At 35.2% G+C, this 27268-nt stretch overlaps 4 protein-coding genes across 8 annotated transcripts; 3 read left to right on the top strand and 1 right to left on the bottom strand.

Moving 5' to 3' along the window:
• The first annotated feature begins 1686 nt into the window (after positions 1–1686).
• Positions 1687–7910, top strand: Cpes (Ceramide phosphoethanolamine synthase). 2 transcript variants are annotated; one of them, XM_089845641.1, is made up of 7 exons: positions 1687–1745; positions 5056–5443; positions 5508–5790; positions 5853–6091; positions 6151–6273; positions 6361–6441; positions 7336–7910. In XM_089845641.1, exons 2-7 carry the CDS (start codon positions 5174–5176, stop codon positions 7363–7365), a joined length of 1026 nt encoding a protein of 341 aa, XP_089701767.1. In that variant the 5' UTR covers positions 1687–1745; positions 5056–5173; the 3' UTR covers positions 7366–7910. The 2 variants fall into 2 exon arrangements, with proteins under 2 accessions (XP_089701767.1, XP_089701768.1); XM_089845642.1 differs by lacking the exon at positions 1687–1745 and adding an exon at positions 3437–4164.
• LOC149654213 (tRNA (guanine-N(7)-)-methyltransferase) lies at positions 7900–9096 on the bottom strand. The gene is made up of 5 exons (XM_089845644.1): positions 8870–9096; positions 8684–8808; positions 8442–8623; positions 8231–8344; positions 7900–8160 (listed from the first exon to the last, which is right to left on the bottom strand). The coding sequence occupies exons 1-5, from the start codon at positions 8962–8964 to the stop codon at positions 7933–7935; spliced, it is 744 nt and encodes a 247-aa protein (XP_089701770.1). The 5' UTR covers positions 8965–9096; the 3' UTR covers positions 7900–7932.
• Positions 9097–9247: 151 nt separating this feature from the next.
• Positions 9248–18293, top strand: LOC149654212 (dipeptidyl peptidase 4-like). Of its 4 annotated transcripts, XM_089845636.1 has the most exons (20): positions 11821–12153; positions 13359–13454; positions 13632–13746; positions 13813–13905; positions 14185–14279; positions 14356–14430; positions 14498–14550; positions 14618–14687; positions 14764–14893; positions 14980–15149; positions 15289–15383; positions 15471–15600; positions 15665–15799; positions 15997–16082; positions 16151–16482; positions 16543–16612; positions 16692–16886; positions 16966–17123; positions 17383–17514; positions 17814–18293. In XM_089845636.1, exons 2-20 carry the CDS (start codon positions 13398–13400, stop codon positions 17975–17977), a joined length of 2355 nt encoding a protein of 784 aa, XP_089701762.1. In that variant the 5' UTR covers positions 11821–12153; positions 13359–13397; the 3' UTR covers positions 17978–18293. The 4 variants fall into 4 exon arrangements, with proteins under 4 accessions (XP_089701763.1, XP_089701765.1, XP_089701762.1 ...); XM_089845637.1 differs by lacking the exons at positions 11821–12153; positions 13359–13454 and adding an exon at positions 9248–9389; XM_089845639.1 differs by lacking the exons at positions 11821–12153; positions 13359–13454 and adding an exon at positions 9652–9873 and having other exon boundaries at positions 17814–18292.
• A 5665-nt stretch (positions 18294–23958) lies between these two features.
• Positions 23959–25939, top strand: LOC149654211 (uncharacterized). Its single transcript, XM_089845237.1, has 3 exons — positions 23959–24519; positions 24612–25869; positions 25931–25939. Exons 2-3 carry the CDS (start codon positions 25222–25224, stop codon positions 25937–25939), a joined length of 657 nt encoding a protein of 218 aa, XP_089701363.1. The 5' UTR covers positions 23959–24519; positions 24612–25221.
• The last annotated feature ends 1329 nt before the right edge of the window (positions 25940–27268 follow it).

Raw genomic sequence — 27268 nt, 5'->3', positions numbered from 1 at the left:
ATTGGCCGGAGGACCTTCTTTAAAATTATCCTTAAAATCGGAAACTAATTTGAATTTTAAAATCATTCGGAAGTATTTCCTGAATGTTTCACTATGCAGACTGATCTTATAATTAGTAGAAGAATCGATAAAAAATCACTTGATTTTCTACTTCACCCTCCCTTTAAGGAAAGTACCTTAAACCCGCGCCATTTCAAAAAAAAAAAAATACTTTTATTTCCATGTCTATTGACAACTTAAAAGATATAAAACCAGTTACAAAGAATACATTCAAATAAGCTATTGCGTAATTTCTTCGTTAGTTACGCTCAAGTGAAGCCATTAACTAACTACCTTTCATCTAAACCGGTCCCGAATTCAAGGTCAAATAGAACCAATTAGTTAAAGAGGGTGTTTGCTCATGCATTCGTTTTAAACGTTTTGAGCCCACCCCAATAATAAATGATATTATTTTTAGCGCAAAACACTAAAAATAAAACCATACTGAGCAAAACTGAGCACCTATACCACTCTGTTGTGAATTTTCAACAGCAGTTTCTTTTTTGAGCAGTACTTCTACTTAGCGTCATATATTACAAGATCTGCTGCTATTAGGGCTTCGTTCCAAAAAATACAAGAAGTAGGATTTATACCACGTGTTTGGTTTCCCGCCATCACGTGCGTCTGGTGTGATAAAAAAGGGCTTTCTTTTAGTTTGAAAGAAAAAACTGGTTTTAAGTTATGATTGCATAAAAAGCTACAAAATGAATAGGAGTAACTTGAGATTGGAAAACTTAGAATCGGAAGTCGATAAATTAGATGTAAGAGTAATGTTTATCCAATAAGAATTTGAATTATGTTAATTTCTATGCAAAATACATCGCTTAAAATTTGCTGTCAAAGATTAACTTCAACATAATCTACTTTACTCTAAAGTCCAAAATTGTGTCAAAATCCTACGCATTTCGGGGTTGGAATTCCAACCTCGCTCCTAGGAAAAATCAATAAGGATGAGATGCTTTCCTCTCGCTATCAGCATCCCTTCATCCCAAACGGTAGTTCTCCAGAGAAGCTACAATACTCTCAAGACATCCTCAACGCAAAAATATCTAGTCTACGTATTTTTAGTAACCTACAGAGATGGGTTGTACGCGACAAACGAGATTCATTTTTAATTAACCAAGAAGCCCTGTTTGTATAAACAACTTAATGGAGAGGATTTTTGGTTTAGTATAGTGAAAGGGCCCCTCAAGATGCAAGTTATCCCACTAGCCCGGAGCGCCTGTGGTGACCTATAGCATTATAAAACATAACCTCAATTCCCCTTTTAAAAAATTCTATCCGGCGAAACGAAAACTCACTCACTCTCTCTTGCGCCAAAAAACTTCACATGGAAGCTTTCTTCCGTTGCATTTTGCGAAATTGCGAGGGCCGGCCAAATCCCTTGGCTCTCCAGAGTTTCGGTTAACTGTGGATGTAACGCTGTAAGTTAGCTTGGCTTCTACGCGGAGGTACTCGTTAAAACATAAGCTCTTTAAGAAGTTACAAATAACGTCGTGTCTTAGTTGATGCCTCTTATCGCGCTCTTCGGGCTTCCTTTCAACCCGTTCTCTTTCAAATATACCAAGAATTGAAAGCTTATTTAGATCAAATTCAATCAAAAGCTGCCGGAGTCAAAGCAACGAAATTTGGAAACAAAACTCTAAACCCCATTTTCATGGTTTAACCAACGACATGTTTCAGGATTAACAAGCGAGAGTGTTTTTGTAAGTTTACTTGGTTTTATTATTAGGGGCGTATTTTAAAAACATTGGTTTCGTTTGTTGAAGTTTTTATTGTCAGAATTGTATTTGGGTATTGTTTTTATTTGTATATTGTACAATGTACAGCGTTACGTAGGACGTTGATCCTTTTAAGATTCTGATCACGTAAAGATCCGTTATCTACAGTTAGTAGCGTTGTACATTCTTAAAGATGTTTTTATCAACTCTAAGTAGGGGTTATATGGGTTACAGGCAGAAAAAGTAAGCATTTATGTGTTCATTCAAGGTTCCTATAGTTGAAATCATGTTTCTGAAGTGCGCTTGGTTTTAAAATAAGGTTTGTGTTTCAGTTTGTTACGAAAGATTTTGTAGACGTTTTTATGAATTGTAACAGTGTCAATTAAATTAGGCTATAAATTGAGCGTTTCAGTAAGGGTTAAATTTCATGGTACAACATGGATTAATTAGCATGAGATTGAAATTACAAGCCGTTAAAACTAAGCCTTGAAAATCTCACTTGAAACATTTTCAAGCAAGGCGTATCCAACTTAAGACACGTACATTTATTTGATATTAAAACAATAGACAATATAAAATTCCTTCGTAACATTAATATTGAAATCCCACACAATCCTGTCAGTGTATGGGTTTCTTTGATGTAATGCAACATCGATTTTTTTTACGAAAAGTCAGGTTAACTTTTTACCAGTCTATAGCCCGGAGTTATCATACAATAAGTATTATTCTACTCCGAGGTTACGCTGAAACTACACAAAATACTTCCAGGGTAAATAAATATTCGATTATAAGTTAAAAGCTTTGTTTACAATATATTTAGAATAAATATACCTAAAATAATTTTTTTTGAGCGTTTTGCAAAAAATAACTTTTTTTTACTATCAAGAGTTAGAAAAGTGAGATACGCCGTCATAATAGAAACCAGTATTGGAATAGAAGGTCCTTAGTTTGTAACAGAATTGCACGAATGTTACATGCTTTGGTTTTTATTTAGTTTCCGCCGTAACCCTTCGTTTGGCTTTAGTGAATAAGTATTATCTCTGTTGTGACGTCGTAACCTAAATCCGGTAATAGGAGAGATAAGGTTTGGTTTCGTAACTACATCGAACCTAACCTTCTATTCCAAGTCTGTTTTCTCTGCTGTCATGGTGAATCATAGCAGATTGTACATGTTTTTCAAACCTTTCGACTCAATGCCCAAACGTTACGCGAGTGAATTTTTTATATCTAGACTTTCTTCAAAACATTTTTTTATTATAAGTTTTTAGATTACGATTACTCAAGGGTCAACAAACCAATTCGTCACCATGTAATCAAGTTATTTGATACTACTTATTTAATTAGGAACGAGCATTCTATCGAAATATTATTGCTAACGGAAATTTAGAGGATATTTTTATCTATTACTAGATCTATAATTGGCTCGCGTTTACTATAATCTCAGTAATCAGTTTAGTTTAAGTTAACAGACATACGCATCTCGCGTGCGATGTTTTAAAAATAGCTTACATCCAAATTTTCAACTGCCGCAGACTTTTACAATTTAGCTATCTCGGGATCTCCCACGAATTCCTGGGGGGTCATTACGAGTTGAAAGATTTCACAAGTGGAGGTCTTGAGATATATAATCTTATTTATAAAAAGAAATTAGGTAACTTCAAGATTTGAAGAACTTGGTAGATATGTCAAAACTTTGAGCCAGAAATATTTTTATTCCTTTTATTAAGTGAGATATTTTTGAAGTATTTTTGACTTTTGCGTGTCATATTTTGCCTAGATTGACAAAACCTAAAAAGAGTAGAACGCGATAAACATTGAGAGAGATAAGACTAACGTTTCCTTTAAATGTTAAACGATTGTTATATCAATTTCTTAAAATTAGGTCTCTTGATTCAATTGCTAGCCATAAACACCCTTTAGTCAGAAGTGACTTCATCCTTTCTTTATTCTATTTCCGATGTGGTAACAATTTTCAATAGATGATCGACACTACTTGGTTTTAACTCTTACTAGACTAAATGGAGAATTAACACAAAGTGTCATTACTATATGTAAGTTATTCTTTTAGCATCGATGAGTACAGTTTAAAGTTCCATCCCGTTTGTTTTGGCAAAATTATTTCGTAAACAATAACGTAATCAAATTGAGTTTATATGTTTTTAATTTCGTTAAATTTCGAAAGGGTTAAACCGTAAAACTAAAGATAATCCCAAGTTCCTGTAAAAACAAATTTTATTTCGACACAGGTGTGATTCAAATATCCTGTTTCAGAATTGTGGAAATTTTCATTAAATCCATCCAAAACTCGCGAAACGTTTTTGGGCTTTGTATTAATTTCGATATCAGCGTAACTATAACATTTATCTGAAGTACTGAAATCTAATCTAAACCACGCCACCTTAAGGTAGGCATACTGGCTTTATTTCTAAAATTAACAAAAGTTGGATGGATTCGTCAAGGCTAAATACACGGTTATAACTAAAGTTATAGATCTGGAACTATTTCACCCAAAATTTAATTTTGACTAGATGAGTTGAGGAACGTAAACGAGTTAATTAAATTGCAAAGATGATCTAAAGTTATAATTAAACATAGTTATATTTAAAAAGGTCAAACATAACTATTATTATACACGGGTGTGAAGTAATTTAGAAAATTAAAGAAATTTACGGAGATAAACCACGTGTAATTAGAGTTAAATAATAATTTATTTAAAACATCCAAATTAAAAATGAGACGTTTCGAGCCGCGGCTCGTCGTTCAGTCTGGTGAACCATAGTGAGTTTCACATTAATAAGCTATACACTCCTCCTTAAAAAATAATTGGAACATTAATAACCTATTAAAATATAAAAATAAAAATAAATAAAATCCCGCGCCAACCTGGCACCCTCTAGATGTAAATAATCTCCTAGGGATAAAATGTTATACTCCCCCCCCCCTTTTTTAGATATATTGTTTTTTAGTTTTTTAGTGTATAGCTTATTAATGTGAAACTCACTATGGTTCACCAGACTGAACGACGAGCCGCGGCTCGAAACGTCTCATTTTTAATTTGGATGTTTTAAATAAATTATTATTTAACTCTAATTACACGTGGTTTATCTCCGTAAATTTCTTTAATTTTCTAAATAGTTATATTTATTATAAAATTAATTCGATGTAAGTGTTTCTTTTATACTGAGATACGCGTGTCATTTTGGGGGTATTGTTTTAAGAGTATGAAGCGAGTCACCGATACGCGATAGTGATGTTAATGTTTAATTAATATATTAATTTATTTATTAATTTACAGGGTTAATGGTAGTGAAACGTTTTAGCGGATTAAAAATATTTGATTGGATTGGTCGCGGTACATGTAGAGAAATTCGGAGCACCAGGATCGAATTGATTGAATTATTAAAAACAAAATCATGATCCTATCAAGTCGTGATAAGTTCGTGTCCGCCTTGGATAACCGGTTGACCATGGCCATTACCATCACCTTCATCTTGTACTTTTTCTGGATGGATGTGGCATTGTACCGAACAATTCAAAATCAAGTACCGTTAAGGACTGGTCCGAATGTAACCAAACCTTCAAATAATCCATACTCACCCTTCAGTGGATTATCAATTAAGATGATGATGATGGACCAGTTTAATCACTACGTTGAAACGCCATTAGCGCAGATATTTAACGTCGTAAGTTGCAATAAAAAGAAACAGCTTTGTTGTCTTAGGTGTGAAAAGTTTTATTGAACTTTAGGTAACGGGTTTATCTACCAAAATACTATGGATAACTCCAAACATGATCAGCATTTCAGGGTTAATATTCGCTCTAGCGGCTGCCAGATGCGCTGCGTATGACCATCCTGGTCTTCATTTAATAGGCATCATATTTATGGTCATTCGAGGCTTCATGGATGCCCTTGATGGCCTCGTAGCTCGTGACAGAATCGGCGTGTCTCAGAGTCTGTCCATTCGTAGTTCATCAGGATATGTCGTTGATGGTGTAGCTGATACCATCGGATATACGGCATATTTAATAGGTACCAATTGACCCTGTTTAGTACATAATGTTAAAAACTAATCTACTTAAAACTTAACTTAGGTTGCTTCATATACTTGAAAAGAAATGTTCCTAAACAAAAAACGTACTTACCTTTGGCAACCGTCAATGGGGACAAAGTCACGAGTCATACTACGTCAAATCCGTGGACATCTCAAAGGATATTTCTAGTTGTATTTTGTTTCGGTATGCAAATAGCCGCCGGTGCTGCCCTATGGGACCATTATTGCGATACGTACCATAAGTTACTCGAAACTCCGAGAACGTCCGACGCGCAAGCGGTAATATGGCGTACAATCCTTAATTATCAGGATTCAATCTTGATACCCTTCTCATTTAGATCGTACAAAATGAAGTTTTAAAGTCAACACTAACGTGGATAGTGATTTGGTGCTGGAAAGTGTCAAATTCGCACGCGTTAATGAATTTATTTTTAGGTGCTGTTTTTGTCAACAAAATGTGGGTAAGTTAATAGGCGGATACACGCGGGTTTGTTTCGTCAATAATTTCAACCCATACAAGTGTTGATCAACCTTGAATCTATACTTAGGTATTTCTGACGTGGATCCAGTTCATTGGATTTGTCGAGATTTTCACTCTGTTTGTCTTCACAGAAATACATTTACATGACGTAATTATGTTTATCTCATAAATTAGCTTAGACGTTGTCTGCCTGTAGGTACAGATGTTGAACTTACCCTTTTTTATGGGTTCCGTGATCATGCATATAATCTAAGATCATTAAATCAAATTTAATGATCTGAGATGTAATTAAGTTTTTATCGCGTATGTTTAAGTATATTTTGATTAGTGTAGACATCGCAGATCTAGGTCTATTGACCCACTACCAATTACCTTTTTTATTGCTTGTAAATGTAAGGTAGATAAATTATTGACAGAATGTTCTAGAGGAATGTAGGACATAATCCCCCCTGGACATAATCCCCCGGACATAATCCCCCCATTTGAGAAGAAAAGGACATAATCCCCTCAGGTAGGAGACAAAATCCCCCGGACAATTTCCCCCCGAACGGATGCCGAAGACAAAATACCCCCAGCCCCGGGACAAATTCCCCCAAACTGTGTTCTTCGGAAGAAAATAAATGTAAAAAATAATATTTTGGAAAAGGCGTACCATTGTTACAATATTTCCAAAATATTACGAACCGAACCGAACCCAACCTAACCTAACCTAACATAACATAACATAACCTAACCGGGGATTATGACCGGGGAATTTTGTCTAGAGCGTAGGGAGATTTTGACTAGAGAGTAGGGGGATTTTGTCTTGATAGTGGGGGGATTTTGTACTCTTAACTTGGATGGGGGGAAAATGACCGGGGGATTTTGTCTTGAGAGAGGGGGGATTTTGTACGTTTTTAAAAATGGGGGGATTATGACCGGGCGTCTTTTGTCTTGGGGGTATTTAGTCCGTATACCGTTCTAGAGGCATGCAAGGCGCATTAGGTTACTTTTGAGTCATTTTTTGCAGAATTTGGTTCAAACAATTTGTTCTTGAATTAAGGTTCAATCTTACATTGAAACATTGTATTGAACTGCATGGAGGTCGAAACTTCCTTTGAACTTTCATCAAAATAAAAGTTCAAAATGATACCGGTGAGAAAAACTAAACTAGATCAATAAAATGAAAATCAACGAAGTCTTTTCAAAATGCAACATATTTTTATATATAAAATCTTTTTAATTCTTGAATGTAAATAATGTATCTTAATTTTTTTTTAGTAATTTAATTAAAAGTTATAGATGTTAAATGTAATAAGGAAAAAAAAATTTAAAGAAAAAAATCAAAACTTCCATCAGAAATTAATTAATTAATTCACTCAGGTTAAAAATAATTCATGTTAAACACTGTATGTGCCAAAACTGTGATATCACTTATGTGTGTGTGTGTGTTTTTAGAAAGAAACTATTAGAAATTTTATGAGCAAAGTAAATTTTATTCTATTGGCTTAAAAATGTTAAAAAATTTAAATAAGTGTATGTACAAAAGAAAACATCTATAAATTAATTAAGTTTTAAATAATTAAAATTTAAGAAATGTGTACAAATGAAGATTAAGACCAGAGGATTCTCCAACATTTTTTATTCATTAAAAAAATTGTTACATTGAAATTACAGGATCTTTAACTCTTTTAAAAACAGCTAGAAATTTTTCACCGTTATTTCTCGTAACTTTCTTTCCTTCTTCGGAACTATCAAATAGTTTGGAAACCACAACATCATCCTTTAGCTCTTCATCACTAACTCTTTCAAATAAGGGATGATCTTCAAAGTGTTTAACCATCCAATCATGTAAGTCTTTAACGTCAGTAATAGTATAAGCTAATCCCTGGAATTAATTTGGTTTAATTAATTATTAAGTTTTAAAAACGATATAAAAGTAATTTGTAGTATTCTACATCAATTTGAAGGACGTAAGCATATTCTGCCAGTAATTGTGGACTTATAATTCGCCATTTGTGCTTTTGACGTTTGAAATGAGGATCAGGAAACAGAAAAAACATCTTTGTCAACTGGAAGCATTATAAAATAACTTTAAATTAAATTAAATTAAATTAAACACTTTTGGTGGTTCATTTTAATTTAATTAATTTAATTTAAAGTATGTACCTGTCCCTTATGGAAATAATTTGGCATGTATTTCATAGCATTAGTTCTCATACAAGCAATATTATTATAACATTCATTACTGGCTTGTAGGGCTTTGATTCTATCTTGAACGTAATCAGATACTTTTACCCTAATTTCCATTCCTAGCATTAAAACATCGGGGAATAAAGGAGATAATTCCACTGAAAGTCGATCCAAATTAATTTAAGGGACGGTTTACGAAAGTTAATCCATTAAATTACCTAATAGGCCACCATATCCACAACCAATATCAGCAAATTTAACTGATATTTTGGAGTTTTTTAAGTCTTCATGAGAGATTTTTGGGTAAACTTCTTCCCAATTCATTTCTTTTGGGGAAGTCGGGCTAGGTAAGTTTAATTAGTTAGTAATTTCATTAGAAATTAAGGTAGAAATTGGTTAATTACTATTTAAAACAGTGATCTGAGATGGGATTAGAGTGAGCCCTTTGTCGGTAATATCGTTTTTGAGGTAATTTTGGAGCTTCCGTTTCGTTTGCCATCGTAATTGGAAATTTACAAGATGTTTTTAAGATTATTTATTTAATATAACTTAAATTTTCATAATTTTTCGTGGTTTTTCACTTGAGAAATGACACGTGTGTGGCTACCGAAGATAAACATAATCTTCACCATAACAGAATACCTAGCAGACCACTTTTCGCAATCGAGTCAGTTCAGTTCACATATCTTTGGATGTTTTTAGTTTTTAGAACCGCCGGTGAATTCAAAGTACACGTAGAACACAAACGTTTTATGACACGTGGTAACCTTGCTAGTGTTTAGTTTAACTCGGCCTAAATCAACATTCAATGCAACAGTTGTAAACGTAAAATGTTCTATTTGATGCAAATGAAACTTACCAACCTAAAAAATGAGCAAGACGCTGCCTTACAAGTATCAACAGATCAACAACGAAGGTGAAATGGTAAATAGAAAGCCTGTTTTGAATTGAGTAACTAATAATTAAATTATATTAGGCTAATGTGTATATGTAGTACTAGTTAAACCTTGGCAATACCACGCTAACTTGAAAATATTTCATTTTACACTGTCCTTACTGGGGATTATTATTATTTTTTTCAATTCTAAACGGATAGACAATCTAACTGAAGGCATAAGTCCCCTTTTGACGGTTCATCTTTTGCGTAATATTAGAGAAATCTGGCCCCACTGGTTTTGTAGACTACAATTTAGCATCCGTAGAGATCCGCGTCGTTTTTTTATGCTCATGGACAAAGCTGTTCAGTTAGTTTGTTAACCTCCAAAACGGAGATACGAGGCGCGATAAATTTAGCTAACTGTCCAACTTAAATGTCCTGGAAATATAATTTTCTCGGGATTTATCTATGTTTACGTACTTCATAAGTTAACAGCTTCTTGGAATTTTGCTTATCACTTATCAAAATCGTGTGAGTATTGAAATGAGAAGGAGTAGAGTATAAACATTTCTGTTGCATGCTAATCTTTTTATAACAATAAAAAAAATCAAATCGACCTGATAGAACCTTTTAATGGCGGGCACTGCACTTCCGGCGCTTATTAAGTTAGACAATAATTAATTCAAAGTCATATCGGGAACCAAAGCTAAAAAGTTTTCAAACTTATCAGCCAATAAAAGATTGCATCGGTCTATTGACAAAATGTTTAAGGTTGTGCATAAATTAAGATTGAATATCTATTGTTATAAAAGCAAATCAAGTTCATAAAAAGTCAGTTATTTTATTTGATATTTCTTCCGTAATTTAATATGTAATTAACCTTTATATAACTAGACTTAATTCAATATAAACATAACCCTATTCAATATAAACATAGCCTTATAATATTCGCCATAAGTATAGGTAGGTCTGCCATAGGCGGCAAATTATATCGTCATGGTCCATACCAAATACCAAGAGCTACTCCTATAAAAGCAGAATAAAGTCCATCATGGCCTACTCTGATTCGTTCTTAAACTTCTTTTCGTCTAGTTGAGTTACGGTTAGAGATGGAGATAGGTCACAATTGACTTTAGTTTCCAAGAGACGCCAACCATGAAACCCCCTGCACCCTTACTTATCGAGATGATTATATGGCTATGATGACATTATCTTAAATTATCTATAAACCAATCTAATATCTTGAAATTGTGTAATTTCGATTGTGGGTTGATAATGACCCCAAGATAGATTTCACGTGAAATTTAAAGCGTTAAGCTATAGATAATGGGGTTGGTAGTTACGTTTAAAATGGATTGGTTTCCAAATCAAAAACGGAAGAAGGGGATAATTGTTCCAAAACCAACTGTTGCGAATTTAAAAGGGTAAGTGGGTTGAATTGTCACTTAAAACTAGTAAATTGTTCCTTTTGAAACTTCCGATACAATAGCATCAAAGGGTTAATTACTACTTAAGAAATAAGAGCGGTTTAGCCCTAATCCTCCCATTTTAAATATCATCTTTTCACACTAAGTGTTTAGTAAAATAATACGCGGGGTTTGTGTTATTTCAATGCAAGTATTAATAGGGCTTGTTAGCCTTTAACTATGGTATGGTTTTACTCTGAAATAATTAAAATATGCCGCTAATCTCTTTCGGAAACTTTTAAAGAACTATTTATTGTGAAAATTCGCAAATCTGTTTGCGTCCCCGTTGCCTTTATAATAAATCTGCCATTACGCTATATTGGCAGCGGGTTGTACAAATGTAGTTGGAGATTTTTAAAAACACGTACTAGCTTTGACACTACTAACATGGTGGCCTAAAAAGTCGATAAACAAAACCTCAAGTATGCAGTTTTTACTGTAACTAAAATCATCGAAATAATTGCCGCATTGTTATGCAAATAATTTTACGTAATGTACCTAATTATCCACCCCTTTTACGACAACTAAACTGAATACAATAGTCGGAAAAGATGGAAACGCAGTGTTATATACCATCTTAGCACCTTGAATAGAATAGAAATAATTATTGCATTTATACCCCATCCTGAATTAGGGCTAATTGTTAATTTATTTATTTTATTATTTTCGTGTACTGAACCTCGGGCTTAAAGTAAATGGGGTTTACAATGCGTTAAGAGACTATAATATATAGGTAGATATTGCTGTAAACGTTGAAGTATTTTGAGGTGTTTTAATAGCATTTTTTCCCCAAAGTGCGCGGTTTTAAGCTAGTTGCTTCTGCCCTTAAAATACTGTAGTGTCCTATTATTATCTTTTATTTCAGTGTTCAAACACTTTACAGTGGTTTTCGTGATTGTAAAAAAATTATTGCGGTTGTAAATAACATAATCGCTTAGTGGTTTTAAGTTTACGTAGAGATAGAACTCTAATTTAGTTTCACTGGAGAGAGAGTGCTATAGCCGTGTTAGTGGTTATACTTTCATTGGGACGTTTTTTGAAAGTATAGCTAGGAGCTTCAAATATATTATTTTCTGTCCCAATTTCGACCCAAATCCAAATTTAGTTACGAATTTTTTTTTGTATGCTGATTGGGATATAACTACCATCATTCGCTACATTTGGATTCATTTTTTTCGGAGCGAAATTTCTGTCAAACTTCCTCGTTAGTGGCGCCAGTAACATAGTGTTAATTCTTGCTCTGTCGTATGTAACTTTTGATTGAAGATCAGTTTCGGTTTACTTGTACGTTAGAATGGCAGGTGGTACATTTAGCGTTGCGAATGGAAGCAAACGTACGACTGCCGTAAGTGATTTACATTACATTGTTTCTTTAATAATTATTGGTTAGTTGTTGTGTGGTTCTTTCTATTTAGTTAGCCTAGTTAATAAGATATACAAGTTGTTATCGGACGTGAACTCCCCTGGCTTGCAGATACGATTTATTTTGTGATATCAATTTAGTTGTTAATTAGGTTCTGATTATTTGAAGTGATTGCTTGTTTGTTATTATAACAAGGTTAAGGACTAGCACAGTGGAAAGTTTAACAATTGTTTTCTTAACGAAGGGATAATTAAGTGGTTTAATTTCATTAATACAAATTTCGAGAATAAATTGTCGACTTAAAATCGTCCAAAGAACATCCCCCTTAATTTATCACAGTTATATTAAAGTTTGTCGTTGATAAACACTGTCATTCTAGAATGTCAAAGTTAGTCGTAATTATCTGGTATATTTTCTATACAAAATCAAATCAGTATGTCGTTCATTGGACATGACATCATAGAATATGACGTCATTTCAAATATCACCCGTCTTTTACATTTCTTTACTACCAATAAAACTCGTACCAAAAATTTAAATTTATTAATGAAGGTTCAACTTCCAATCTTCGTCTTATTGAATTACCCATTTAATTGCTAATGAGAAGAACATCTACGAGACTATTTAATTTCTTCCATTTCATTTGTACTTTATCTCGTGAAATGTGGTTTATATAGATTACATCCCACTCTAAATATTGATAACGATGTTATATTAACTAATATTTTCAATTGCTAATTAAACCCGGCCAATCCAAAACGTATTGTTTTAACAGGGGGAAGTAAAAAAAATCTGTACATGCATTTTTATATTTTTTGACGGGTAGTTGGCGTTTTAGTAAGGTTTTTTATTCTTATAATACAACTACGCTTTGTTTAAACGTAATAAACGTTTTTCTGGTGATATCTAGTAGAAGAACACTACAGTTTGGTGTGAAACGTCCTTCGTTAAAACAGTTCCGTTGTAAAGTCTGTTTATTTTATCAAAAATAGTTGGTTCGGTATATATGGAATATGTCAATGTGATAAATTATATAGTACCTTTAGGTACGACAACTTTATATCAGTAACACAATTAAGTACAGGAGACGCGTTTCACTTTAGTTTGTTTTACCTTTACTAAACTACCGAATTTTGATGTATAACATATCGCAGAATTAATACCGGAAATATACATTTTTAAAACAGAAACATAGTTTGTTTCCAATTTATTCCGTGTTATAAATTATGGCAAAAAGTGCTAGTAAAACATCTTATTTGGATATGGATAAGGACAAAGACAAAGTGAGTTAATGAGGTTTATCTGTTTTTATATTCTGAAAGTTTAGATAATGAAGAAAGGTCGCTTGCTTGCTTTTTATCATACGGTTAAACTATAATTGTTTAAAGTTATCTGAAGTGGAATATTTTGAAAAATATATTGTTTATTTTTGTAAAACTTGATGAAAATTTTGATTGCAGGATCTAATGTCCGAAAGCTACAGTCGGCGTAGCTGGAAAGGAATTGCCTGCGCTGTACTTGTAATTGCAGCTTGCGCCGCAATTATCGCCGTAATTGTAGTTTATGCCGGACCATGTAAAGAGAAAAAATTTAAACTTTAATTCTAAGTGAAAATTTTACAAATTATTTTTGCAACCGTAGCACATCCAGTTAGTTCACCAAAAACTTTGAAACTTGAAGATGTCCTTAAAGGAAGATATAGTACCAAGGGATTCAATGGGACATGGATTACGGGTAGATATTCCAGAACCCATATAAGACCTTAGAACCTACGAATAGCCAGTCAGCTTAGTTTTCCAATAGCTCGCCATTTTGTTTATCACGTGTCGTTAAATGCTTGCCAATATGACTACAAAGCTCGGGGCCCTTGGGAACCGGAAATTGTCGAGTAGGGGGGTGCCATGATCGCGTTACCATAGCCAATTTCGATAGTTGTGCGTTCTCTGTTCTTGTATGGGTTCTCGGTATGATTATGTACGAAAGACAAAGTTTGACTGATTTTATGCATATCAGATACGAAATTCATTTACAAGGATAAGGAGGGTAACATTATGACGTTTGATGCCCTAACTAATCAGTCTTCGATACTGGCACCTAATGCCAAGATTGTATGTAATTAATTTTGAAAAACTTTATAATGTTACCTACAGTTTAAAACATTGAGGTATTATAAAATTTTTACAGGCGGATATTGGCTTCAGTGGTTATAAAGTTTCTCCTGACCTAAAGTTTATCTTGTTCTATTATGAAGTAACACCTGTAAGTTATAAAACGTCTCCCCCTAGCTAGCTCCTGAGTTTTTAATTGCAATCTTGTATAAACGCAGCAATATAGATATTCCTTCAGTGCTAGATACAAAATATACGATGTAGTTGCCAAGTAAGTCCGATATAAGCGTATACCCAACATATTTTTCACCATTTTCATTGCACTATACATTTAACAGAGATATCGAGCACTTGGAAGGTGGACATGTCTTACAGTACGCGGACTGGGGTCCGAAAAATATGCAAATTGTAAATTGAATTTATTTTAATTTTAATTAATTTCTATGACTTATAATGATTAATTTTCCATTCGAAAACGATTAAGGTTTATGTTATGAACAATAACATTTACTATCAACCTAAAATACCTGCTAAACTGAATGACAGAGTTGAAGTTACGAAGGACGGTGTTAAGAATATAGTTTTCAATGGAATACCCGATTGGGTATATGAAGGTGAAATATATTTTTTTTTTTTTTTACTCTTTAGGCCTATTTCTATTGATATTAATATTCATTATTTTAATATTTTTTTGGAACAGAGGAAGTTCTAGGTGACGATAATGCTTTGTCATTTTCACCCAGTGGCACCAGACTGGCTTTTATGAAATTTAACGATACTGAAGTCAGCGAAATGAGGTTTATGTCATACGGAAATTACGAGGATGTCTATAATGTTTATCCGGATTTGGTTAGCATTAGATATCCCAAGGTATATTTATATTACGTCAAATATTGTTATGTCTATTACGTCAAATATTGTTATGTCTATTACGTCAAATATTGTTATGTCTATTACAGTCCATACGTTTATTATTCATTTCTTTACTAAAATATATCATTTATTTCAGCCTGGTCTAACAAACCCAACTGTAACAGTTTACGTATTTAACCTTAATGAGAATCGACCACCAATGCCAGTACAACCACCGCCCGAAATCAGCAAGTCAGTTTTAAGTTCTTTTTAACAATTATTGGATGTTAATTATTGTTTAAATTTAAAATAATTGTTATTTTTAAAAAAATGTTTTAGAGATCACTACGTCGTTCAAATGTCTTGGGTTGACGAGGATGTTCTTAGTATATCATGGGTTCCTAGAATACAAAATGAGTTGATAATATCGTTGTGTTCCTTCACCGTCACGTCGTGGCAATGCAAGAAGGTCCGTATTTTAATTAATATTCTTAATTAAGTATATTAATTGTATTGGGAAACTTTTATTTTAGAGTTCCGATTGGACCTCTAGTACAGGATGGATTGACGACTATACCTCCCCCGTTTTTACCCCGGATGGGACATCGTATTTCGTCATTCGACCCTATATGGACAACTATAGGCAGTTGGTCCTGTACAACAGTACTGTAAGTTGTTTTTCAATGTTTTCGCGCGCGCGCCATGATACAAAAGACTACAGCGCAGGCGCCAGAAAGCTAGATAGAAGGTCATAATAGAGATAGGCACACTTTGACGGTACCTCTATAAACCCTTTTGGCAGGCCCATACTATTGCATTATAGGCTTATAATTAATCTGTTATCGGTGGTGCGTTCTGATTGCAGAAAGGTTCCGACCGATTCTTAACCGATCCTAATGGAACATTTGAGGTTAACAGTATCCTAGGTTACGATCCAAAAATGCAATTAGTGTAAGTTACTCAAGAAAATAAACCCCCAAAAATTTAAGAAATATTAGTAATTGGCCGAGTTAATATAGGTATTACACTCGCACCAATCCCAAGAACCCCGCCACTGTACACGTGGCCTACATTAGTTTAAACGAGACTGATAAGGAGACTTGTCTGACTTGCGATTTGGATTACGAATGCGGATATTATGACGCCGAGCTAAGCGCGGACTTGTCCTACGCCGCTATAAGATGTACTGGTGGTTATACCGCGGAATTCGCTCCATGGACGTCGATTAGACGGTTGCCTGATATGCAATTGGTTAAGGATTGGGAAAGGAATGAACTTTTCGCCACTAGGATTTCAAACGAAACACTTTGCGACTATAGGAATTTTACCGTCGATATACAAGGAGGATATAGTTGAGTACATTAAATGTATGGTTTTGTTTAATTAACTAAGTTCTTATTAACTCAATTAGAAGCCAATGTGCAGCTTTACTTGCCCAAAGATTTTGATGGAAATAAACGATATCCTTTATTAATCGAAGTGTAAGTGGCAACTTTGGTGTTTGCGTTACGTTTAGATAATTAGTGTCCAATTATCTAAATACAAACACACGTCAAACAGGTACGGGGGTCCTGGTACAGCAGCCGTTCGCAACGCGCATCCGGTTGAATTCGGCACGTACGTCGCGTCTGTGAACAAGTACTTGTACGCCAAAATCGATGGAAGAGGTAGTTCCGGTAGAGGCAATAAGCTACTGTTTGAAATTTATAAACGTTTGGGGACCGTCGAAATTGACGATCAAATTGACGTAGCTCGGTAAGTTAAATGATCCAACCTAAGAGATGGTCCGTTTCAAGACTTAACTCTTGGGGATTTCCGGTTGTGACTCTTATAGGTTCATGAGTTTGAACCTGTCCTACGTTGACCCAAATAGAGTGGCTATTTGGGGTTGGTCTTACGGTGGTTACGCGGCTGCTTCGGCCTTGGTAAAAGGGAATGGGACATTCGCCTGTGGAATGTCCGTGGCTCCAGTTACTAGCTGGTATTATTATGGTATGTAATTGTCATTTCTGTTTCTTTGCCCCAATACGAGGTTCGTACAAACATGAACAACATGGGAGGTGTAGAAAAATATATTGTTCAGAAAATTTCGGGGAAGTTTCCTTGAGTGGTTAAATTTTTAGAACAATTCGGGGAAGTCATGTAATTTTTTTAGACTTTGGTAAAGGAGTTGCTCCATTGAGACCTACGGGCTTGAGGTGTTGCGGTAGAACCCAGGGATTGAATTGAGTTTTTCATGGGTGGGTTTCAGACTCGGTGTACACTGAAAGATATATGCAAACACCTGATCAAAACTTGGAGAATTATAAAACATCCGATTTAATGATGAATGCCGAGAAGTTCAAAGGAAAGAAGTTTTTATTGATTCATGGGACAGCTGATGGTGAGTTATTTTTTTTCTTATATGTGTGTGTGTGTGTGTGGGAGTTTTGGTAAATTTTCGGTCCAGAACCCTGGTGAAGGTCATGATGGTCGAAGTGAGCGCCATTATGACCTTAACAGTTATGTTCTTAAGGTCCAGAGTTTTTAAAATTGGGGGGTGCTTCTATGACCTTCAACCTACATCCAAAGGTCACGATGACGCTATTTGATGAATCCTGATTAGGCTACAATGCTTTCCGCAACATATAATCTTATTTTAAATATGTTAATGGAGTTGTTAAATAAAATTTTAACTTGTAGATAATGTGCATTTTCAACAATCAATGATGTTAACTAAGGCCCTCAACAAAGCCAATGTTATGTTCGACATGCATGTTTATCCCGATGAGAATCACTCTTTATCGCCTTCAAAGCTACACGTTTACGAGACGTTAGATTCATTCTTACAAAAATGTTTCTCTTAATTTTTTTTTATTAGGATAGTATTATTAAAACATTGTTTAAATTTATATTTTCGAGACATTTTAGACAAACGTTCCATCAAGTGCCTTACGGATATGTGTTTTTATAGAAATCAATGACAATTTAACGCAATAACGGAATTTATAACATGTTTTAAAACTAGTCAGTGATTTTTAAATTGTTTATAGCCAAATTGTCGTAAAAGTTTTATATTGATTGATTGATCGTGCTCCCCTTCCAAAAGTTTTGATTTGATTCAATTGTAATCCAAAGATTTTTACGATTAAGGCATCGCGTTTTTTAAGTATTTAATAAAGAAAAAGAAAATTTTTAAACATTTATGTGCTATGAAGTTATTTGCGCATATTTCGAAGGTTCAAGACACAGGAGACGTTGTCTAAAGGATCGGTATGTTATTACACCTATTTTTAAAATTATTTTTTAACCATTAATCTTGTTTAAAATATTGAAATATTTAGTATCATATTCATATTTATTGCCTGTTTATGTAATCCCCTCGTAAAAGATGGAGGTACAACGAAGGTTTAGACAACAGTGATCAATATTGTTACGGGCCTTTTAGACATTATTAAAGTGTTGAAGGGACTTCAAAAGGTCTTATTCAACTACTTTCAGGCTTTCCTAACTTTATTTTATGTAAACAGAAGAGTTTTCTCGCTAAATCGACAATTTTCAAGAAAATATACACGTTTTTTTTCTTTTAAGTAGAAACAAAAAGTGTTGAAGAAATATGTCATTTTTCGATATTTCAGGAGATTTAAAAATAAATCGGTTTAATATAATATTTTCGTTGCCATCAAAGAAATATTACATAAAAATATTAAGCTTCTCTTATTTTATTATAGATGGTGGGAGTTTTGCAGGCTGGCAATAATCATGCAAATGACACGTGGTGTTTTAAAACAGTATTTCGCAATTTACACTCAAGAATAAGATAAGCTTATAATTCTTTTAAATTATAATATTGTTTCTAAAATTTAATATTGATTATTAAGTGAGATATGAATTAAAACGCGTGTTAAATTCGAATAATAGATGTCAAAGGAATAGAAAACCACACTAGTAAAGCGGGGGGAGAAAAAGGTCAAAGGGGAAATTATTACACGTAGTTTCTTCTTTCCCCCCCCCATTCCGCCTTAATAGCAGCCACCCACTTCCCTCCCTCTTCTCGTTAGGCAAATTTGGCGCTCATGAACAATGCGCTTGTCGGTGTCAGTATAGCTTTGTATTTTGAAGTCTAGAATGAGTTTAAATCCGTTAATCCTTCAATTAAACATTTGAAAAAATTAAAACAAGGTAGAGTTATTATTAATTAATAGTCTTTTAGTTGCAAAGTAGTTTAAAATTCGAAAAATCTGATTTTGCCGGTTATTGTCGCTATGCGTTAGTCACAGTGAATTTTCGAATTTTTGCATGGTAGAGGCGGGATGGGGGTTTCAATTTTGTAGCGGGAAAAATACGAGTTTTGACACGCTTTTACTCAAAATCAGCTTTTTGAACGGATGTTATTGTTTTTAGTGATGGAAATACGAAACTTCAATTTATGCAAATTGGACTAATAAATTTTCAGCGTTTCTACAATCAAGACGACTAACTTAAGGTATGTAAAGCATTTCAATACCGGACTGGGTTTCGCTAGTGAGTACTAGAAATATCACTAGATAAACTAATGAATGACCTATGGCCCATGTATAGCAGTTTTCTTGAGAAACGGGATTAGTTTCAAAGAGAAGGGGGAAATATTTTGACACCAAGCGTGATAAGCAATTGAACTTTCTTACATCGGAAATTCCAAAAATTCCCTTGATTTCTTTTCTTTTTATTTTTGGCCAAATGGTAGTATTCCCCCTCCACGGATTTTTAAAAGTTTGTACTCATTTCGGATAGTAAATGAGGTGGGGAACACGATGCCGTCAAAATTTTTCACCGCAAATGATTTTTTTTTTTTTTTTAAAAAAGAAAAAAGGTAGCACATATTACTTATGGTTGTTTGTATATTTGATATTTGGGGCGCATACACTTGTTTAGATTATGTTTGGGATATTTTAGGTTCAGATTAGGTTAGGTTAGGTTCAGGTTAGGTTTGGTTAGGTTAGGTTTGGTTAGGTTTGGTTAGGTTAGGTTCAGGTTAGGTTAGGTTAGGTTAGGTTAGCTTAGGTTAGGTTAGGTACAGTTTCTATTAGATTTCTCCTTTTCCAAAATATTGCAATTTTCATTAAAAAAAAATTCAAAATCATTTGCGGTGGAAATTTTTAACGGCATCGTGTTCCTTACCTCATTTACTATCAGAAATGAGTACAAACTTTTAAAAATCCGTGGAGGGGGAATACTACTATTTTACCTTATTTTTTTCTCCCAATTTTGGGAGGCACCAAGATTTATAAGGTTACTGGTTCTAACATTCCAATCTTAGTAGCGATAAATTCCATTCTTTAAGCTCGGTGGAACGACAAGTTAGCGTGAAATTGAAGGCGCAAGCTTCTTGTCAAAAAATCGTTAGGTTTAATTAAAACATCTTCGCCACTTTTTTAACTACTTCCCCCTTGAGGTTTAAGTGACATCAGGGTAAATGGGAGGTGCTGAGTTCTTTTTTTAACTGTCAAAAATTTCGAAAATGTCCCAAATGGGTCCATTGTTTTTAACCCAAAATGGGAATTGGGTTATATTATCCTATTAAGTCCAATATAGCCTAATTTTTAGTAGTTACAAAAAAAGCTAGCTACTGAGCCACTTTCATGCATATTTATATATAACACTGTAATTTCCAAGAATTTTATGGACACTTATTTTGAATTTGATAGGGGAGTATAAGCCTGTAATACTCTCTATAAGTATGAGTCTATCGCAGGGCCTACAGTATCGGCATGAGGCCCATGAGATAGTATATCTGCAGGCGCCGAAATGCGAGATGGAAGGAAATGTTTTACCCCCTTGACTTTCCCTCTTAGTTATGGAACATTCATTGCTCGTAACAAATCCTTTCGACCCAAACTTAAGGCGAGCATCATAGAGCTATGTATGGCTATGGCACGGTATGCTATAGTTTCATAGGCTGTGGTAGTATCCAAGGCAGATAACTGTCATTACTTTATATATAAAGTTTAGAAAATGGCACTCCGGAGAGAAATTTGTTTTAGCTCTTTACTGGAAACTATAATTTCTGATATAGAAGTTATCTAAAATCTAAATTGCATTCATAAATTTGCTTTGTTCTAATGCTGGCAAGGTTTATAGGAATTTAAAGTATAATATTGCAGAAGCTTATATCTTAAAGTAGATCAAAAATTCATACTTAGTAATATTGTCAGAGGGAAAATCGATTATCGTAGATGTTAAAATTCTGATCCATGGTTTATCACTAATTAAATTCTAAGTTTTATTAAAAGTCCGCTACTTCATGGAGAAATATATTTATTTTATTTAAAGTTTAAAATCAGGAGCTTTCGAGTCTTTAAAATCGATTATGTTCTATAAAAATGTCTTGACAGTTTAGTTTAGTTTATTCAACTAGGGGCACGTACTGAACTGTTTAAAACTTTGTAAAAAAAATTTCTTTTTTAAAAGAGAACCTTTCAGGACTTATCTCTCTGTTTATAAGTCCATACGCCACAACTAGATTCAGGAATTCCGAATGAATTCCCAATCCAAATCCCATGAGATATCTTTTAAATCCCACTATTTTTTTTATACTTTTTTTCGTCCGCGACATAAAATTCAACGGATTTGCTAACTTTAGTGATGGTGCAAAAAAATCGAGAGTATCTATATCTAATACCACGTATATGTACACCCATCTTCACTAGCTATAAAAAGGTTCTTATATTGATGAAAGCTGTAGAAGAAAAATACTAAACAGGGTGTTCAAATAGGGGCAGAAAAATCCAAATACAGTGGATTCTATTGGGTATTTTGAGTCAAAAACGTAACTCCTATGACACATTGCACTATACATAGTTTGATTTCAGACTAGGAGGATTGATACCATTTACACCAGGAGGCCAGGCTACTTGGTACTGTTACTTTGTCCACCAATTAAGTATCTCGGCCCCAAATGCCATATAACATTTTCGACTTTCGATACCCCACTCATTTTTGAAACAATCTGTAGTCGTCTAAGGTGTGGGAGAAATACAGGGTGGATAATTTTACTAGACCCAAATACTGTATAAATTGGGTAATACATGTAACCCAATTTTTATGACCTTGAATGTAACCTTTAGCGTTATAATTTTTATCGGTCATAACATAAGGAAAACGGGTAGCCAAATATGCACCATAATGGAACAAAATTAAAGTAAATACCGTTCATTTATATGAAATTCCATGATTTACTTTATGATCTGACGCTACTAAACCCAGTACCCCGTTTTCAGTATCTTAATCTTCTTTAATATTTGGGCTAAATAGCCACATTAGACAGTCCCCGCCCTCGCGCGCTGCCTACCAGCAACCCCTGGACCGTCCATTTATTGGATCGTCAAAAATTTGTTGGCCACTTTTATGGCAGCTTTATAGGCAACTCGTAAAAAATCTTGGCCAATATTCCGTTCTGTATCTTAAGCCCCCCCCATCCAAGAAAGTTTCGTATGCCACCATAGCCCTAAAAAGTGTGCAGAGAGGGGACCTTCATTTGCCAAGTATCCTTGTTCCTTGTGTGATTCAGGAAAATGAGCAACTGTTGGTATTACGTGTGTTAAGCGTCAATAAGTTGATGCCAACTGATAACTCACACCAGCTTTTGTTCAGTTTTGCACAGGAATTATGTGGATTAAGCAAGTGTTCGACTCCTCGAAAATTGTCGTTCCCCCTCCGTAGTATCAATTGGCCATAAGCAATAAAGGGACCAGGGGGTGTGCTTATAAATTCGATTAAAGGCAAATGACCGTCGGCGCCAAAAGGTCGCTTTCAGTTTGACTTCCACGCTTTTTTTGCTTTTCCAGTATAGAATATTTCGGATTTTCTTCTGTATTTATTATCGAATTTCGATTATGGGCTACTTTTCCTCCTCATAGGCTAGTTTCCCGGAGCTTCATCTTATCTTATTGTGTTTATATTTACAATTGAATAAATTGTCCCATCAATATTTCTATTCGGTATCGTCGAGAAAATGTTTAATGCGCTGAAATTTCTGTTACTGCCAAAGAGGATGAAACGCAAGGAGTCGCGGTGATGGGGTTCTTTTTATAGGTAGAGACGCCCGTGTTACACAGAAACCTGGAATTCTCTCTCTCCCCTATTCCCCTATTCGTGTCGGTGTAGGGTTACCATGGTTACCCCTCAACGTTCAAACAGATTTGTCTCTCCGGTGAGCTCAGAGCCTCAGGCTGCGTTATATCCCAACAACCCTGACTGTATGAGATTCTCCTCCTTGCGATTTATCCTCCTTGGTTTTGGTAATATATTGTGCACATATTCAATTGGGAGAAATAGCCTATTGAAATGACAATGATGAATCCCAGCGGGATTTAAAATAATATTGATAGAAAGTTCACGCTATGGCAACAGACATTAATATATACCTATTTGAATTAGTTATAAAATTGATTGTTGTTGTACCCTAATCCCTGTAAATTCTGGGGTTTCCTTTGTATCTCGCGATATTTAATAAGCCAAACCATACATAGAGGATTAAGTTTTAAGTCCCGCCCTTCATTAAATTAATTAAGAAAAGGATTATAAACTAGGGGATTAATTATATCCCAGAGAAAGGCGTTTCGAGATACAAAATTTTCAAAATAGATCCCTCCTTGCTTTAGTTCTGGTTCAACTACTCTTTAACCAACACCCGAAATATTTGACCTTTATTTGACCTTTCACTTGTCAACCGTGGATACGCCATCGGTAATTGATCACTGGCAATCAATTTAACGTAAAGGTTTCTTGAAAAATAATATAAAAAGGAAGGTTGGAAACTTCAAAACTAAAATAGGCGAAGTTAAACGTCAGTTGTCAAAATGTATACAGGGTGTTTCTGAAAAGTCCATCACAAATTAAGGGGCGTGTTTATGGGACCAAACTGAGCGGAAAGTACCAAAGAACATGGGGTGTACAACATTTTGTTACGGAGATATGGCCTTCCAAACATTCGCCCCTAAAACAAGGAAATATCCAAAAATGAGGAGTAACACTTAAGACCGACTAACCAGCTTGTTTAAAATTACTAGACAATTTCAATAGCCTTTAATCGAACAATTGATTTCTACCTTTACTAATCAGAAGCGTATAAATGAGTAGAAGTATGCCTACGGTGGTAATGTAAAATTAATCCCAAGTGACATGATGTTTCAAGATCTTCCCAGCACCAAGTAAAATGGTTCTGATTGAAGGGACTTTTATTAGCACAGCGTAAACAACGTTATTTTCAGGAATTAGTCCAAATGTCCACGGGCGGCATTACAAAAACGAGGCAGTCTTTCGAATGATACTTGGATATGTTGGAAGATCCCTGGCTTGTTCCTGATGTCTCAAAACGTAACAAGCTACGCAAGTCTTCATCATCACGGACAACACTCTTGTACGTTAGGTATGACCTTGAGAAAACCTAAAAGATAGACATCTCGAATGTATTTGAAAAACCCATCTCCAATTAAGGGGCGTGTTGTTTGTTTCAAACAGAGTAAACTCGCCCTGAGAACAATTACAATGCAGAGCCACGTTTCGGCGTTAATGGCCCACAAAGGTGGTCCCAAACAAAAGAACAAACTTTAATTTGTTTCGTTCAGTAAGTATTTCATGTGTCATAGATAAAACGCCATGATTAATGCACAAAGAAAATGTATTTATTGACAAGTTTTCGGACCGCGATGCTGAAATGTGGTGGTGCACCATCGTGCATGAACCACATTCTGTTTATTAAACCTAAGGGTACGTCTTCGAGTAGTTCTGGTAAATCGTCCCGTAAGAACTACAAGTAAGCCACACCGTTTAACCTGGGCTCTAGGAAATATGGCCCAATTAAATTGTCACCCACAATACTACACCACACGTTTAAGCTGAATTGTACTTTGTGAATTCTAACGCAAGTTGCGTGTGGTTTTTTCTTAATCAGCAACCCAATTGGCGGCTGCTTGTTTTTGGATCGTCCTCGAAAATAGTGAGAACTTCGCCTATTCTTAAAAAACAGAGCACTAAAACAGAGCACTATGTTTTTTAAGAAAGGAATAAAAGAGGTTTCACGTACATGTGTTTGTTTTATTAAACTCATAATTCAACGAAGTCTGTTACAATGCCTTTCTTCACAAATGCCGAATATGCGGATATGCACCTAATGTATGGACTAGCCGAGGGGAATGCCGCTGCAGCTGTACGCTTGTATCAGGAAAGATTTCCGCAGAGGCGACTACCAAATCGACTGACGTTCGAGGCTGTGGACAGACGTTTGAGGCAAGATGGACGAATCCAACCGGCTGGACCTCAACCTAGAGCGAGAGCCATCCCAGAGGCCGTAGAAGACGAAGTTCTCACCATTTTCGAGGACGAGCCTGAATCAAGTACCCGCCAAGTTGGTCGCCGATTAGGCGTAAACCACACGCTCGTGTGGAAAATCCTCAGAAGCCACCAGTTTCATCCTTTCCATTTTCAAAAAGTTCAAGGTTTGAATCCAGCGGACTACCCGCGACGCACGGCGTTTTGTCAGTGGTTTCTGGCTAAAGTAAACGATATCGATTTCCCACGGGATTTGTTGGTTACTGACGAAGCTAACTTTTCACGGGATGGTATTATTAACTTACATAATAAACATCAATGGTCCCAGCAAAACCCCCACGCAACTTGCGTTAGAAGTCACCAAGTACAATTCAGTTTAAACGTGTGGTGTGGTATTGTGGGTGACAATTTCATTGGGCCATATTTCCTAGAGCCCAGGTTAAACGGTGTGGCTTACTTGCAGTTCTTACGGGACGATTTACCGGAACTACTCGAAGACGTACCCTTAGGTTTGGTAAACAGAATGTGGTTCATGCACGATGGTGCACCACCACATTTCAGCATCGCGGTCCGAAATTATCTTAACGCGACCTTCCCTTTGCGGTGGTTAGGTCGAGGTGGACCTGTGGAGTGGCCTGCTCGATCACCCGATCTGAACCCTTGTGATTTCTTTCTTTGGGGCCACCTGAAAGACTTAGTTTATCAGACTGAAGTGCCCGATGTTGAAGAGCTACGTCGACGAATAATTCACGGCTGTCAAACAATTCGCGAAACTCCAGGCATTTTTCAACGTGTAAGGGAATCATTTGTAAGACGTGCTAATGTGTGCCTTAACGCGGGTGGTGAACACTTTGAACAATTTTTGTAACTAGTTGCAATTAAATGTTAAAACTTGTCAATAAATTCATTTTCTTCGTGCATTAATCATGGCGTTTTATCTCTGACACATGAAACACTTACTGAACGAAACAAATTAAAGTTTGTTCTTGTTTTTGGGACCACCTTTGTGGGCCATTAACGCCGAAACGTGGCTCTGCATTGTAATTGTTCTCTGGGCGAGTTTACTCTGTTGGAAGCAAACAACACGCCCCTTAATTGGAGATGGGTTTTTCAAATACATTCGAGATGTCCTTTTAGGTTTTCTCAAGGTCATACCTAACGTACAAGAGTGTTGTCCGTGATGATGAAGATTTGCGTAGCTTTTTACGGTTTGAGATAACAGGAACAAGCCAGGGATCTTCCAACATGTCCAAGTATCATTCGAAAGACTGCCTCGTTTTTGTAATGCCGCCCGTGGACATTTGGACTAATTCCTGAAAATAACGTTGTTTACGCTGTGCTAATAAAAGTCCCTTCAATCAGAACCATTTTACTTGGTGCTGGGAAGATCTTGAAACATCATGTCACTTGGGATTAATTTTACATTACCACCGTAGGCATACTTCTACTCATTTATACGCTTCTGATTAGTAAAGGTAGAAATCAATTGTTCGATTAAAGGCTATTGAAATTGTCTAGTAATTTTAAACAAGCTGGTTAGTCGGTCTTAAGTGTTACTCCTCATTTTTGGATATTTCCTTGTTTTAGGGGCGAATGTTTGGAAGGCCATATCTCCGTAACAAAATGTTGTACACCCCATGTTCTTTGGTACTTTCCGCTCAGTTTGGTCCCATAAACACGCCCCTTAATTTGTGATGGACTTTTCAGAAACACCCTGTATATTGGGAACGTTACGGCGGGTTAACACGTAATGTTTAACCTCAACGAGATTAAAGTAGTCCATACACGCTTCTATAGAACAAAAGTATTTGTCAAGAAGAAAACTGGATACTTTTTTTTTTTTCAAT

Source organism: Phalangium opilio, unplaced genomic scaffold (assembly GCF_054372755.1).
Source record: "Phalangium opilio isolate 3A_F unplaced genomic scaffold, DU_Popi_V2 ptg000079l_1, whole genome shotgun sequence".
Taxonomy (NCBI): Eukaryota; Metazoa; Arthropoda; class Arachnida; order Opiliones; family Phalangiidae; genus Phalangium; species Phalangium opilio.
Note: the sequence above shows the minus strand (reverse complement) of the source record. Positions and strands in the feature narration are given on the sequence as shown.